The sequence below is a fragment of the Macaca fascicularis genome, chromosome 16, assembly GCF_037993035.2.
Source record: "Macaca fascicularis isolate 582-1 chromosome 16, T2T-MFA8v1.1".
In the NCBI taxonomy this organism is placed as follows: Eukaryota; Metazoa; Chordata; class Mammalia; order Primates; family Cercopithecidae; genus Macaca; species Macaca fascicularis.
The window spans coordinates 43,855,268-43,871,946 of NC_088390.1; the positions used below are offsets into that span (position 1 = coordinate 43,855,268).

The 16,679-nt window shown below is 41.6% G+C and overlaps 1 protein-coding gene and 1 pseudogene across 16 annotated transcripts in view; both read left to right on the forward strand.

The window, feature by feature from the left end:
* The window catches only part of ACACA (acetyl-CoA carboxylase alpha), a 330,564-nt gene that overhangs the window by 269,539 nt on the left and 44,346 nt on the right, over window positions 1-16,679 (forward strand). For 15 of the 16 annotated variants that reach the window (XM_005583932.5, XM_005583930.5, XM_005583933.5 and 12 more), the window contains one exon: window positions 16,370-16,513. In XM_005583932.5, coding sequence (XP_005583989.1) covers window positions 16,370-16,513 — 144 coding nt within the window. Of the gene's footprint in view, window positions 1-1,935; window positions 2,807-16,369; window positions 16,514-16,679 lie in introns of those variants that run through there. The other variant, XM_045376108.3, reaches the window with a different exon arrangement.
* Window positions 2,223-2,947, forward strand: LOC135967841 (high mobility group protein B1 pseudogene; annotated as a pseudogene).

Here is a 16,679-nt window from a genome sequence, read left to right on the forward strand (position 1 = left end):
AAATAGCATGGAGCCCCAGGCAGCAAGGGAGAAGGACACAGGGATCATTTGTCTAAAATTGTAATGAAAACTTTTGCTGAGGCAGAGATTTTTAAAAACTTACTTTCTCCCTGCTTTTCCCCTTTCTTCCCCTACTCCCCAAACCCCATCATTGATTTTACTTAACATGCTTCAGTTTGAAGAGAAAAGATTGACACTCCACATATCATACTCCCATAATGCAGCAACCTGTAAATTGTTTGTTCCTTTAATAGATATGAAGCTGAAGAGACATGCATTTTCAACCTAATACACTGCATGTGTGCGCCAGGCTTTTATAGCTATACTCCATCTCGGCATACACATGATGTTGCCTGTCGCTAGCCTGTTTTTAATTAGTTTACACCTTCCTATCTTTTGCTTCCAAAGACTCTTACTTTTTAAAGGATTTCTTTTTATAGCCAACAGTAGTAACCTTCATATAAAATAAATATTTTCTGGTGTTTTCCTGTTTTTTTACTTTTGGTGGTTTTTCTGTATACTTACATGTTTTATTCATGGACGCCATCCTTTGCCACTGTGTCTTTTATTCCAAAACCAGGAAGTGCTTCCCACCTTTGTATTTTTATCCTTTTCCCCCTGTGAACTCACTATTTGTATATCTTCTTTCCATGTCTATCTTGCTTTGTTGCCTGCAGTTATTTGTAAAATATTCAAAATATTACCCAAATTGAGAAGAGATGTAGTATCTGGATTTTATTGACATTTGACATTAGAACTAAAGGCAGTAGGCTGGTGATCAGAAGCAGCCCAAGGGGGTTTACTTGAAATTCAATCAAGAATATCTGTCTGGTTCCTTGCTATCTTCTGGAATGGGTTAATGGTATCAGGGCTATATTTCGTAGACAGGAAGACAAAACCAACAGAAAGGAAAGTGACTTAGTTTCATTGACAGAGACTAGATCAGGGTCAGAACATGAACTTTCATGTCCCTAAGTTTCATTGAAGAAAGCTCAGGCCTCTTTGCTTAGTGGTCTGTAAAGCCTAAAAGAAGGTGGTCTGGTTGTTTTCCTGTTTGTCCAAATGTCGTGAGAATGATGACATTAAGAAGAGAAGTTTCTAGGGGCTTGCTATTTCATGTCGCTCAAGGTAGCAGATCCTAACTCTCGGAATTGTAGGCTGTGGGTGACAGATTCCTTAAAATGCCTCACTGCGTGGCAGACCTGATGTGCGTGGCAGATTACCCTGCTTGAAGGGAGTCATGCTGTCCTGGCAAAGGCAGTAACCTGTGTACTTGGGGAACTGGTAAAGATATACCCTTAAGGAGCTGAGATGATTGCAGAGTCATAAACTCTTAAGTCTGTGTGCCACTGGACATTTGCAGAGATAATCATACTCACTTCCCCCCCCCCCCACCACTCTTCCTTTCAGTTTCCTTTTTATTTTTTTTTCCTCCCTTTCCTGTTAAAAGTATTAGTATGTTTAACATAGTGTTAGGTGACAGATAAGCTGGAAGAACTAGTATTGTAAAGGAACACTGATGTATACTGGAGCCTACTAGCTCTCAATCCATTGCCCCAGACTTGGGGATAGAGAGCACATTCTGTATCCAGAGAAATAAGAATATGCAGTTTATGGTTGTCCTCTGGACATTAACTGCCTGTGAAGGTAAGGCATATGCCAAAGGCAGTGATAGATTCATCAGGAGATGATATGTGACTTTCTTGTATTTTAAAGCTCTGCTTCTGTTTTAGAAAAAAATATCCTATACTCTCATCTCCCTTAGCGAGATCAGGGCCCTATTTTCACTGAATCTGCAAGAAAAAAGAAATTATGTGATGGGTATGACTAGGGCCGTTAGTTTGGTAGGGGGCTAATTCTGCTAATCTTGCTTTTGAGACTTGGTGCAAGTAAGTTACATTTCTCTCTGGTTCTCATATACGTATTTTTCTGCAGCTATGCAGTATGAAATGTGAAGTTGTCATAGCTGACTCTGTTGGGCACAGTACCAGAGTTCCTCTCATGAGTGGGAATTGTCTGTTACACCAGGAACCTGCACTGTACAGTCTCCATCCTCACCCATGACTCTGTGACATACAACGTGAAAGTCATGGACGCTCAAGAAGGGAAGGAGAGATTACTTAGCTCTCACTGTGGGGCGGGCAACGTTGTAACTTTCACATAACTTAAAGAGGTTATGATAGAGACAGCGCCGGGACAAGTGAGAGCCAGAAGGGCACTGGGCGACTCTGTGCCTTGCTGAGGAAAAATAACTAAACATGGGCAAAGGAGATCCTCAGAAGCCTAGAGGCAAGATGTTGTCATACGCATTTTTTATGCAAACTTGTTGGGAGGAGCATAAGAAGAAGCATCCAGATGCTTCAGTCAACTTCTCAGTTTTCTAAGAAGTGCTCAGAGAGGTGGAAGACCATGTCTGCTAAACAGAAGGGAAAATTTGAAGATATGGCAAAGGCAGACAAGATCCATTACGAAAGAGAAATGAAAACCTATATCCCTCCTGAAGGGGAGACAAAAAAGAAGTTCAAGGATTCCAATGCACCCAAGAGGTCTCCTTTGGCCTTCTTCCTGTTGTATTCTGAGTATCACCCAAAAATCAAAGGAGAACATCCTGGCCTGTCCATTGGTGATATTGCGAAGAAACTGGGAGAGATGTGGAATAACACTGCTGCAGATGACAAGCAGCCTTATGAAAAGAAGCCTGCGAAGCTGAAGGAAAAATACGAAAAGGATACTGCTACATATTGAGCTAAAGGAAAGCCTGATGCAGCAAAAAAGGGAGTTGTCACGGCTGAAAAAGCAAGAAAAAGAAGGAAGATGAAGAGGATGAGGAGGAGGAAGATGAAGAAGATGATGATGATGAATAAGTTGCTTCTAGCACAGATTTTTTCATGTCTATAAAGCATTTAACCCCCCTGTATACAACTCACTCCTTTTAAAGAAAAAAATTGAAATGTAAGGCTGTGTAAGAATTTTTTAAAACTGTATGGTGTCTTCTTTTGTATAGTTAACACACTACCAAATGTGTCTTTAGATAGCCCTGTCCTGGTGGTATTTTCATAGCCACTAACCTTGCCTGGTATAGTATAGGGGTTGTAAATTGGCATAAAAATTTAAAGCAGGTTCTCATTGGTGTACAGCACAAGTAAGTTATATATGGGAGAGTAGTTTTTTCATTTTCAATTGTCTCTGATGCAGCTTATATGAAACAATTGTTCTGTTAACTGAATACCACTCTGTAATTGCAAAAAAAAAAAAAAAAAAAAAAGGTTGCAGCTGTTTTGTTGGCATTCTGAATGCTTCTAAGTAAATACATTTTTTAAAAAATTAGTTTTAAAAAAAAAAAAAGATGTTATGAGCATGGGGAGGCTAGAGCCAGGCTGCCTAGGTTTAATTCTTGGCTCCGCCACCTACTAGTTGTGTGACCTCGGGCAATTTATTTAACCTCTCTGGGTTACAGTTTTATTAACTGTAAAAGAGGGGATAATAATAGTATCTATGTACCAGAGTCGTCGTGAGAATTAAATGAGCCAAAATAGGTAAAACATTGGCACTGCCATAGTCTTCTCTAAGGTGCATTTAGGGTTCCTCTCATTGCAATTTCTTATCCGGTTCTGGAAAGGAAATACAAACACATTATTCTCTATACTTTCTGATTCTTTGAAGGCAAAAATTCCTTCAAGAAAATGTTAGATGACAGTCCTCACTTGGCAGTACATTCATGTATTGACTTTCCCAATAGATGTATCTAACGACAATCAATGCTCTTTGGAAAGCCATTAACGTGAGAGGCACGATGTTCGGTCATGACAGGGTAGTATATATGTCAGTCATCTGTCTACAAGAGTCCCCAAGGACTTGTTGATACAATAGCTCATAATCACTCTAAGGATCAGTCTAGCAATTTGCATTTTTAAAAGTCCCTAACTACCTATTTTCACAATAGACAGTCCCTGTACTCCCATAGCTCCAGATGGGATCACTCTCCTTTCTAAAGAGGGCATTTTAACTTCCTTTCTGAGTAATCCTTGCTTTAGCATTATGAATGAGTCCTCAGAAAGTATTGCTCAATGGACAGATCTCCCTAATATTCAAGCGCTCCCTCCCCACACATAAAATATTGGTAAATCTGGCCCCATTTAGGGGGATTGTTTTGTTTGTTTTTCATTCGATACCCCTCAAATTTGATAGAAAACTATACCTGGTTATGTTTGACTCTATTAGTGTGCCTTAGTGACCTGCCAGCAATGCTGAGTGCTCTGGTTTGGAGATCTTACAGGGTGGAATTGCCACACAGACCTCCACTACAGAAGTTGCCTCTGACTCTGAGAGAGCCCATGCATGTATGGTGGCTTAGAGTCTAAGAATTTGGGAGACCCTACAGCAAGTACCAGTCCAGAGCTTCTGGATACAGTGAAAGCTCTGAGATCCTGGTTGGGGCATTGAATGCAGACTCAGGAATTATCATGTTTGACAACCTATTATGAATGTGCTCAAACTTTCTGAAGTTACAGAACCTTTAGATTAAAAAAAAAAAAAAAAAACTGCCAGGCATGGTGGCTCATGCCTGTAATCCCAGCACTTTGGGAGACAGAGGCAGACGGATCACCTGAGGTCAGTGGTATGAGACCAGCCTGGCCAACATGGTGAAACCCTGTCTCTACTAAAAATACAAAATTAGCCAGGCATGGTGGCACACACCTGTAATCCCAGCTACTCGGGAGGCTAAGGCAGGAGAATCACTTGAATCTGGGAGGCAGAGGTGGCAGTGAGCCAAGATTGCACCATTGCACTCCAGCCTGGGCAAAAACAGCAAAACTCCATCTCAGAAAAAAACAAACAAACAACAACAACAAAAACTTTTGATCATTATTCTCCCTGCCATTTACTAGGTAAGCAACTTTGGGCTTTAATCTATTTAGATGTTAGTTTCCTCTTTGTGAAATGGAAGGCATAATACATTTCCCATTTTAAAGTAGAAAATCTGGTTGGTGTGGTAATCCTGTAATACCAGCACTTTGGGAGGCCAAGAAAGGAGGATGGCTTAAGGCCAGGAGTTCAAGACCAGCCTGGGCAATATAGCAAGAAGCAAGACCCCCTCTACAAAATAATTAAAAAATTAGCCAGGTATGGGGGTGCCTGAGATGGGGAACCGTGGAACCTTTGGCAGTGGCATCCAGGGCTGGGACTGTGTCTGTGAACAGGGCCTGGCCCCCACAGAGCTCATGGAGGCAAGGCCCAGGACAAGGAATGGATGCCTGTGACCAAGTTGGGCTGCCTGGTCAAGGACATGAAGATCAAGTCCCTGGAGGAGATCTATCTCTTCTCCCTGCCCATCAAGGAGTCTGAGATCATTGACTTTTTCCTGGGGGCCTCTCTCAAGGATGAGGTTTTAAAGATTATGCCAGTGCAGAAGCAAACCCACGCTTGCCAGCGCACCAGGTTCAAGATGTTTGTTGCCATCAGGGACTACAATGGCCATATTGGTCTGGGTGTTAAGTACTCCAAGGAGGTGGCCACTGCCATCCATGGGGCCATCATCCTGGCCAAGCTCTTCATTGTCCCCATGCACAGAGGCTACTGGGAGAAGAAGCCCCACACCATCCCTTGCAAGGTGACAGGTGGCTGTGGCTCTGTGCTGGTGCGCCTCATCCTCGCGCCCAGGACACTGGCATTGTCTCGGCCCTGGTGCCCAAGAAGCTGCCAATGATGGCTGGTATTGATGACTGCTACACCTCAGCCAGGGGCTACACTGCCACCCTAGGGAACTTTCCCAAGGTCACCTTTGATGCCATCTCTAAAACCTACAGCTACCTGACCCCTAACCTCTGGAAGGGGACTGTATTCATCAAGTCTTCCTGTCAGGAATTTGCTGACCACCTCATAAAGACCCACACCAGAGTCTCCATGCAGGGGACCCAGGCTCCAACTGTGGCTACAACACAGTTTTTACATAAGACAAATAAAATGAATTAAGCCTGTTTTTTGTTGTTTTTTTTTTAAGTAGAAGACTGGAGGGTCTCTTAATCTTAAATTCTCTTCAATGTCTAGTATTCTGTGATGTTATAAAGATGCATATTGATCTGTAGCCAGGGAACTGTTTTAGGCTGGGGAGTGAATAGATAGGGAGTGGGGAATTTTAAAAGTTATTGCATATTAGAGTATTATGTATTAAATTACATATTAGTGATATGTAAAATTATTACATACTCATGCGACCAGGAATGGAAGTTGGAGAGCATAATGATTTAAAAGTTTTTAAATTTTGTTTCTTGTCCAGATCACAGAAAAGTAAACACTATATGTTGTTCACAATCACGAGTGTCTGTAGAATTATAAATCTTGAGAGTGGGAGGATCCTCAAAAGTTCAACCACACAATTGTTGCTTGAGTTTCCTCTGTGACACCATTGCTAAATATTCACCCAATTATGTGTGAAAAATTCAGCTGAATGGGAGCTCAGTACTTTTGGAACCAATCCCATTCATCTATGTATTCATCTGTGAGTTCTTTTTTCTATTTGGCTAAAGTCTGTTTCCCTGTACACAGAGACAGATCACTCTTTAAAGGTAGAGTTCAAATTTAACAAAGAAATGCCCAGTTTTATATGACCAACTGGAAATTGAATGGAACCAAAATCTTTCTCATGTACTTTTGTGTTCAGAGTCTGGTCTTGTCTCAAGAACAAATGTAGTGAAGATGAAAATGCTATTCCAACATAGAAAAGAAATTGGATTCATAAATAACTTTGCCAGTCAAAAATGTGAAATAAGTAGAAGAAACAAGGGAAACAGTTAAAACTTAATTCCACTTGAAAGTACTCCTTAGAACCTTAGGGGTCTCCTGCAGTGTCATGCAGTACCTTCGGAGCCTGATTATCTCCTGCTTTCTCCTCCCCTGCCTTGTTGAAAGTCAAGATCCTGATAGAAGGTTGGAGGATAGTTCTTTTTGACTGCTGTATTTGTAGATACCAGCTAAAACTCATTGGGTCCAAGGTTTGGTGGAATCAGTAAAGGTGATGTAGACGTAGGTACTCAAACCCTAAGGGTACACAAACACAAGCTAAACTGCTAGAATGTAGTACCCTCTTGCTTCAGTGAACAGTCTCTGGCTCACTTCATCCATGTGGACCTTCATTATATCTCTACCCTATATCCATTGTCCATTTCCACCTCCAGGGTTCTGATGTGTCCTGAGTATTAGAATGAAGAAATGCCTCTACCTCACACTTTGGGTGGCATGTAGGGTCTCTGCACTCTGTCTCTAATAAAACATCGTCCCTGAACTCAAGCTAAGGGCCCACTTAGCTCTGTACACACGGTTCCTTTGACAGATTGGTTTCTTCGTCTTCTTCATTTTCTATTCAGTGGTGTGTTACACCTTCATATGTTGAATTTTATTCACCTTTCTCTCTTTCTACATGTATTCATAGCTTTGTCTTTGCAGATCAGTGCTCACTTGAAGCTTTGCTCCTCTGTCAGCCCCTCTCCTCTCTTCAACCTTTCTTTTCCTCCAACCCCAGCCTGAAGCCCAAGTAAATTAGCTTCTCACCCCTGCCCCCTAGTTTTAAAAAAAAATCCCATACTCCTCCAACAGTGTCTATTCTTGGATTTGCAGTCAGCAACCATCTCCAATAACCATCAGGCTGTCAGCTTTGCAGCTCCCTACCACCTCCCACCTCCCCCATCACTCACCAGAGGAAAAAGAGAGCCAGAGCAAGAGCTTGAAATATATCATGCAATAGTGTATCATGAATTTGTTGTGAATCACAGTGGTGAAGCAGGTTTATTTATTTCTGAGACCTTAAATCAATACAAAGTAGGTCTCTTAGTTCTGAAGCTGGGATGGAGTGTGAAAAAATGAGCCCATTGTACTCTTAAAACTTTGGGGAAAGGAGATGACAGCTATATAATTCCATTTACCAGGCACTAGGGGCTTTAATGTGAAGGTGACAGGGAGCTCTTTGTGCATTTAGAGCACCATATCTTCTAAATAAAAGATCTGTAGACTTGATAGTGGAGCATAGCTCCAAGTTTAATAATCTCCAAGCATTAGACCGAGCCAATATGTTCCAAAGTCAGAGAGGTCCCCCCTAAACACTCATAAATTAAAAGTGCAAGAACCGCACATGTTGGTAGATTAGAAATGCAAGGACTCCAGTCTTTTCTAGAAAGAAGACAGAGCTGGGCTCTGGCTGTGCACAGACTGGTCTGTGAATATGATAAAGAAGCGGAAATGAGACTGTTTAGAAACCTGACTCCTAGCTGTTCATCATTCTAGGGAATGTTCCCTGTGCATGGATCCAAATCTAGCTATGTCCCTTCTCATTCAGATTGACCATCATCACACAGTCTAATCAGCTAATGTACATAGTCAGGAGTGTTGAATTATGAAAGGAGAAGCTTAAAGAGCTTTTTAGATTGAACTACAGATTACCATGCCTGGGCTTCAAGATTTTCTGGCTGATTTTTGACCGGTTCCTAAATTTAATGTCTCAGTGTCTGGGGTTTAAGCCTTTTAAAATAGTATGCACATCTAAGAAATTGACAAATCAGTGTTGGTAAGGAAAAGAACTCACCCAAATTTAACCAACAGCTTAAGATGCAAATATGAGAAGTCAAGACCATTGGAACATGTAATCAACTTTTGAGTATCTTCATTTTCTACCTGACCCATTGGTAAAATATGCCTTTCTCAATAGATAAAGCAGATTTATGCAGCTCAGAAGAGCACTCCTAACATAATATGGCTTTATAGTACTTAGAATTACTAGTTTAATTTTAACCCATATAAAGAATTTTGACAGGGGGAGGGAGGGAAGAGAGCATCTACATTGGGGAAAACTAAAAAGGTAGGAAAATTGAACCACTCCTTTTGCTTCAGAAAGCCACTACACATTATAACACTAATATGAAAGACTTATTTTGCTTACAGTAGTTTAACTTGCTGAACATACTAATCAGTTGAGTTTTTATAGAATGCATAGAACTGTGGTAGATCACATGCATTTATTGCATGCCTGTTAGGTATAAAGCTGTTCTTATGCTGTGGCAATACAAAGATGATTCCTGGTTTCATGGAGCTGAAATTTAGCTAAAAGACAATAATAGGCTTTTCATGTGTTCTAAAGGAAAAAATAAAATTGCTGCCCACCAGATGTCAATGAGAAAACACGAACCAAAAGGCCACAGCGATAGCAAGTCAGTGCTACTCCCCTAAGAGCCAGGCCCTGCAAACACTAGACTCTTGGGACCTGGCCAATGCAGTCAGTCACAGCCTATTCAGTAAAACCAGTAGAAGGCGACTGACAAACAGGGATTTTTTTAAAAGTTTTCCATCTTTAGAAAATACATAATCTGATAAAAGACTGGTATCCAGAATATATAAAGAATTCTCAAACTCAATAAGAAAACAACCCAGTAATTAAAAACATGGGCAAGAAATTTGAACAGACATTTCACCAAAGCAAATATAAGGATGGTAAATAAGCACATGAAAAGATGCTTATCATTAGTCATTAGGGAAATGAAAATTAAACCATAGCTTGACACCACTAAATGGTTTTGTTTTTTGTTTTTTGTTTTTGTTTTTGTTTTTTTGAGACGGAGTCTTGCTCTGCCGCCCAGGCTGGAGTACAGTGGTGCGATCTCGGCTCACTGCAACGTCCATCTCCTGGGTTCAAGTGATTCTCCTGCCTTAGCCTCCCAAGTAGCTGGGACTACAGGCACGTGCCACCATGCCCCGGCTAATTTTTTGTGTTTTTAGTAGAAATGGGATTTCACTGTGTTATCCAGGATGGTCTCAATCTCCCTACCTCATGATCCGCCTGCCTAGGCCTCCCAAAGTGCTGGGATTACAGGTGTGAGCCACTGTGCCCAGCCTAAATGTTTGTTTTTTTAATGTTTGACAAATACCAAGTGTTGATGAGGATTCAGGACAGCTGGAACTCTCATAAATTGTTGGTGGGAATGCAAAATGGCACAGCCACTTTGAAAAAGGTTGGGCTTTTTTTAAAAGCTGTGCACAAATGTCTACAGCAGCATTATTTATAATCCTCCAAAAGTGAAAACAGCCCAAATGTACACCAACAGGCAAATGGGTGACCAAGTTGTGGTACTTCTATAAAATGGAATACTACTCAGGAATAAAAATAAACTACTGATACCTGCATCAGCATGCATGAGGCTCAGATGCAATATGCTAACTGAAAGAAGCTAGATTCAAAAGGCTATATACTGTATGACTCCATTTATGTAACATTCTAGAAAAAGTAAAACTATTGGAACAAAAAGATCAATGGTTGTTAGGGGTGGAGGGAGGGGACTGATTACAAGGGAACATGAGGAGACTTTGGGATGATGAAAATGCTCTCTATCTTGATTATTGTGGTGGTTATATGACTATGTGTATTAAAATTCACAGACTTGTATACCTTATGATGGACAGTTTTGCTATATGAAAATTATACTTCAATAAACCAGACTTTATTTAAAATGTTTACAAATTGGCTGGGCAAGGTGGCTTATGTCTGTAGTCCCAACACTTTGGGAGACTGAGGCGAGAGGATTGCTTGAGGCCAGGTCTTCGAGACCAGCCTAGACAACATAGCAAGACTTTGTCTCTACAAAAAAAAAAAAGAATTTATCGTCAGAAATCTCAAGTCCCAAGCCTGTGCTTCTTCTCATACATTTAGCAAGCAAACTATTGTGTGGCTGCTCTCTATCTTTTTACATTACAAATGAGTCTCTGTTCCTTACCCACTCCACCTTCAAATCCTTATTGTCTTTGTGCTGTCTAATTCATTCCTCTGTTCTCCAGTGAGCCCTGCACTTCAGTAAAGAGATGTCTTCCAGTGTTATTTCTGACCTATATTCAGCCTTTTTTTTTTGGCTGTTTCTTTTCCTTCCACTGACAGCACCATCCCTTTGCCCCAGTTTATACTTCAGCATACCTGATCACTTCATAATTTGCTGCTTATAGAGAGATTTTTGGTCTTATAGCAGATGGTCTTGAATCCAACTGTGGCTCATGTCAGAGGCTTTTCTCTCCTCTGCCCACAGTATGTCACTGAGCCCCTTCTCTACCCCAACCCTAGCCTAGGACCTACCAGCCAGCACTCCAGTTTGCCAGTGACAGTAGTGGCAATAAAGGTGGGGAAAAATTATAACCCTGTGCCTATGTATTAAGAAACTGTATTTTGCAACCCCCAAATAATCTTGGTGGTCACCTAGGTCCTGATTCCATCTCCCTAGAGATTTAATTCCATTCATCCTTGGATATATTCCTGAAGAAACATTTACATGGTGATATGTGCAGCACCACTTAAAATTGTTAATTGGAGATTGAATTACTTGTCAGATTTTTAAAATGTAGTCCTCTCAGGTCAGGGAGGAGGATATTAGCTGCACTAAGTAGATGAGCTATTGCATTTTTTTCTTCTCCTTTTTTCTCTCCTCCTCCCTTTTCCTCTCTCTCATCCTTCCTTCTTTCTTTTGTTCCTATTTTACCACTTTTCTCCTACTCCTGCTTATTCTTTTTCATATCTGTTCTCTTTCAGCTTTAGCCAACTTTTATCAATAACCTGACAGATCCCAGAGTGACTTTAATATCTAGAATCATGGATGAAGTCCAGTGATGACAATTACTCAGTAAATTTACAGTACCCCTCCTCAGATCCTTTTGAGAATGGAAATGTCCTAATAAGAAGGAGGATTGCAGCGAGGACTCAGCTTCTGTAGCCTAATTCTTAGATGCAGGAGGAATTTTGTATTCCCTGCTTCCTTAAATAGAAGATGTCCTGACCCACCAAAGATTGTTTAAAATGGGGGAAAAGACTGAACAAAAGGGGGAGAGAAGGAATAGATTTCATTTTTTATTCCATCATTGATATGCATCATAATTTTTCACATCTTCAGCACATGATTGCAAATATTTGCCTATAAGTCTAAGGGTCCCCAACATAATGTGTATGTCAGGACAAAGGCAATTTTTTAAAAATTGAGCTAAGTTGCATCTGGGAAACTTGGAAATCTTAACGCCTGTGCTGACAAATATCCTGACAAGTAAATACTGCACTCATTCAGTATTACATAGTGATTTCATTTGCACAAAACCTCACAATGCTCTGCCACTTCAGTCAAACGTCTGGAGCATGGGGGAAAGGAAGAACGTGTTTATCTTGATCTCCAAAAAGGGCTTTAAGGGAGACAGCAGGCGGTATATTAGGCTGTTTTCATTGCCTGTCAGCTGTGGTAAACCTGAGCTGTCTGCGGTGTCTCTAGATAAGCAGCAGCAGCAGCAGCAGCAGAGGCCTGAGCATGGATATATGACTGCATTCATTTGTACTTCTTATGTATCTCAACGTTTCTAAAGGCTACGTAGCATCTTTGGTGGAGCCTTTAACAATTGTGTCTCTGCTAATCACCGGCTTTTATGTGGTGCCCTTAATTCTTAGGTCCGCCGGCTGCAATGAATGAAGTGCTGGATGAGGCTTAAGTTTGTATTGAGAATGAGTCAAGATCCTCTTTCCTCTCAGATTCAGCCCTTGTTCAGTTCTGTCAGCATGGCACTCTTCAGCAGAGGACCTGGAGGTGGAGCCTATTCCTAATATTGCATGGTACTGCTTCTCCACTTAGATCTGGAGGGCAACAAAGTGAGGCCTCAGGAGAATCACCTCTGTTTGACTCGCTCCTGTGTTTAAATGATTATTGCTGCTTGCTGGACAGATAAATTAAAAGTTTGTATCATACAGTAGAAATGTAAGAGGAATGTATTTGGGAACTGAAACACAGCAAGAAATGCGTAGGTCAAAGTTTAAAAGAGTGTTGAACGCAGCTCACCTACTTTGTGAAAATACGTTGATGAGAGCTGTTGACCCTGAGTTTTTCTGTAGAAGGTCAGTAGGGCAACCTTGAGGAAGAAAACAACGGTTCTGTCTGTGTGGGTTCTGTTCATCTTCCTAGATACCGATGACGGTTTGTGTAACTGTTATAGCATGATCATTTCAGAGTTAGGCAGAATGGATTTTATCCTAACCCAGATTCTGCTTCCTTGGTTGGAGCTTTTGTTGTGAAGGATTCTAAAATCATTAAAACCACTTGAGTCAGCAACGACCCCTATAAATCAGGAGCTATTGTGTGCACCCTCATTCTACTGGTGCATACTCCAAACACGTGGTCATTGAAGATGAACTGGAGGGTACTGCTTTCTCTTCACCGATTGTTAAGTAGTCATGATTGTTAGCATTTGTTTGTGATTAGTGGAGCAGTTTCATTTCTGTGCCCATCCCTACCCTACACCCCATCTCCCAAACTAAGGCTAGTCAGAGAGTGATATTGGGATACTCTTAGTCTATTCTGTAATTTTTCTCCTTAATTTCCAAATTAAATGAATGTTCTCACATGACAAACACTTCTTTAGCTCAGAAATAATGTTCCTGGTTATGTTAAGCCCTGGTTAGGTTTCTTCTAAACATAGGAAAGGAGAGATGTAGAAATACTGCTGCCTTTTCAGAACAATGCCAAAGCATCAGAACCCAAGTTTTAATTTAGCTTGTAAAGGGAGGAGTACTCCGTTACTGAGCCTACCAAGTTTGCTTCCCATTATTTTGTAAAAATATGGGGTAGAATGGATAAGTGGCAGAGGATCACTTTTAAATGAGAAGGCAAAGACATCAGAAGAAAGTGTGTTTAAACAGCTGGGCAGTCCCTTTTTCTGAGTGTAGTTCTTCATTGATCCATTATTAATTTTGGAGATGTGTAAGATTCTAAGTGGTTGGACATTATCAGGTATTAGAGATAGGAAGAAAATAGTGTTTCTGAGTAGAAAATAGCCCCAACTTTCTCTTCTGGGCAACAAGGAGTACTTGGCTCCTGACCTAATTGTGAATATCATGTTTTCAGGGTCAGCACAGTGTCTCCTTTTTTATTCCTTTTCCCCCTTTCCTGTTTTATTTTAATAATTAAAAATACTGCTGATCACACTGAATGACTTCTAGCCGAGAGGCAGTCTGTCCCAGAAGGACCAGTTGTGGACCATCGGGTTTATGACGACCATAAAACCAGAGCCAGATCAGAGCGTGGCCTCCTTAAGTGACAGGGTTTCTGCCTTTACCAGGCTCCTGCATCAACGGACTGCTTTGGATATTTGCTTTGGTTTGGATTTTTTGTTCTGTTTTGTTTCCTGATGCATGTGTGAGTGTGCATGTGTGCACACATTTAAAGATATAAATGAAACAGGTATGTAATGCCCTCTGCCTGTTAGACTAAAGCCATAAAAATAACAAACGGTGTGTATTTGCTAGAATGTCAAAGTTATGAGTTTATTTTGTAATGATGTGCTCCTGCCTTCATGAGGTAAACTGGCCGTGGCGGAGGTGTTATTAGTAATATGGACTCAGCGGAGCAGAAAGCCGAGTGACCGAGAGATCAGTGTATCAGTCAGAGAGAGGGCAAATGGAAAGAGACAGCAGGAGAATGAGAAAAGAGCCACAGTGCCTGGGCTGAGATTAAAGACGGACTGAGAGGCGGATGGGAGCTCAGTGGTCAGATACAGTCTCCCCTGTTCACGAGGCTCCTTCAAAGGAGCTGCCAGCATGTTGCTCAGCATGGGGCTGCCTGTAAAGGCTTGTTCTCTACGCTTCCTTATCAAGGAAAGCAGTAATCTGAGAGCAATTTTGCTTTCCATATTCCTTTCAGAAAAGTATCTTATGCCCTTCCTAGCTGAAGTTAAATGGAACCAAGGCCAATTGGGTCACACCGAGGTTATTACTTTGGTCACCAACTTCCTCCACCTTTGGAGGATCCTAGTGGGGGTGTTGACCCAGCATGCAGGGGAACCTCTCAAAGCTCCTAACAAGAAGGGGCAAAATGGGAATATGCAGGCAGACTTTGCTGGCCCTTAGTTAGTTACATTCTCCCCAGAGACTGAAAATGAATACAAGTAGGGAAGAAATTTTGTATCATCATTATTTTTTAAAGGAGGAGAGGAAAGGAAAAATAAAAGGTAAAATACAGTAAGCACTCTACAACTGTTTAGAGCTCTCAGGGGCTACCTTAGATGACTGGCAATTACTACACACTCAGCAGTTTGCAATAGTCAGTGATCAGGCTGCCCGGCTTCCATCTGCTGGGTCAGAAAACCTCCTTCCCTGAAAGAAATTATTAACCAGTCTTCAAGGAAAAAGAAACCCTACAATTTCCAAGTCCAGGAATATCTTTTCTTCCTCTTTTTTTCTTTTTTAAAGGAAACTTTGTGGTTTCCAACTGCAGGTGCCCTTTGACCTTACAAGGGTTAAACTCCTCCAGGGATAGACCAGGGATTGAGGCCCTGAACTCCCTGGAGCCTTGGAAGGGAAGGAGGAGGGGAAGCGTGCTTGGGTATAAATCACAGCCCTGCACCCAGCACACAAAGAAAAGACTTGAAACTCAGGGGTTCATGTATGTAGCATGAGTTGCTTCAAGATTTTGCTAGCTTTAGGGCTTGTGCGTGGAAGCCAGTGTTAGGTTGGTGCAAAAGTAATTGTGGTTTTGCCATTAAAAGAAATGACGGCCGGGCGCGGTGGCTCAAGCCTGTAATCCCAGCACTTTGGGAGGCCGAGACGGGCGGATCACGAGGTCAGGAGATCGAGAGACCATCCCGGCTAACACGGTGAAACCCCGTCTCTACTAAAAAATACAAAAAAAACTAGCCGGGCGAGGTGGCGGGCGCCTGTAGTCCCAGCTACTCGGGAGGCTGAGGCAGGAGAATGGCGTAAACCCGGGAGGCGGAGCTTGCAGTGAGCTGAGATCTGGCCACTGCACTCCAGCCTGGGTGACAGAGCAAGACTCCGTCTCAAAAAAAAAAAAAAAAAAAGAAATGACAAAAACCACAATTACTTTTGCACCAACCTAATAAAAATCAAATATAAGGAAAAAATAATCCTTTTTAAAAATGAGGAACCTAAGCCCCCAGAGTTGCTGTAACTGAGACTTGTCACTAAATATTGTTGAAAGACAGGCATGTTACCTTTTTGTGTCTATGCACAAAGAGACTTGCACGCGATAAGGTAGCCTATGCCTCTGGGTCTCAGCCTCACCCACCACTGCAGTTTCAGCTGAGGGTGGAAGTATGCTATGCCTATCTGTGGCAGCTGGTGGAGAGAAAGGGGCTTGCTAGTTTTAAAATTGCAACCATGAATGTGATTGTTAAAAGTATTTTTTGTTTTCTAAGTTTTCTTTTTAGGAAGAATATTCAGATAGTCCCTCAGAACAACCCATGGAGACTGGAATCTCTGTTTTGTGGAGAAAAGAACCCATTTTAGTGCAACTTGTGAAATAGACCATGCCTTTATTTCTATAGAGACAAATGTCTTTTCTCTTGCTCATTTCTCTAGGTCCTCGGGCGGGAAGTGTACACCTCCAATAACCAGCTTGGGGGCATCCAGATCATGCACAACAATGGGGTCACCCACTGCACTGTGTGTGATGACTTTGAAGGGGTTTTCACTGTCCTGCACTGGCTGTCTTACATGCCCAAGGTGAGCCCTTCCTACCCAGCACTGACATGGCCTGCAGAGCCTGTCATTTCCGCCACAGCTCACTGCCTCTGTGTTTAAGGTCTTGTCTTTACGGTGGAGCAATTTTTTATAAAATATTTCTCCAAAAGCTATTGATTTCTCTTTTCCTTACAGCCATATTTTGCCT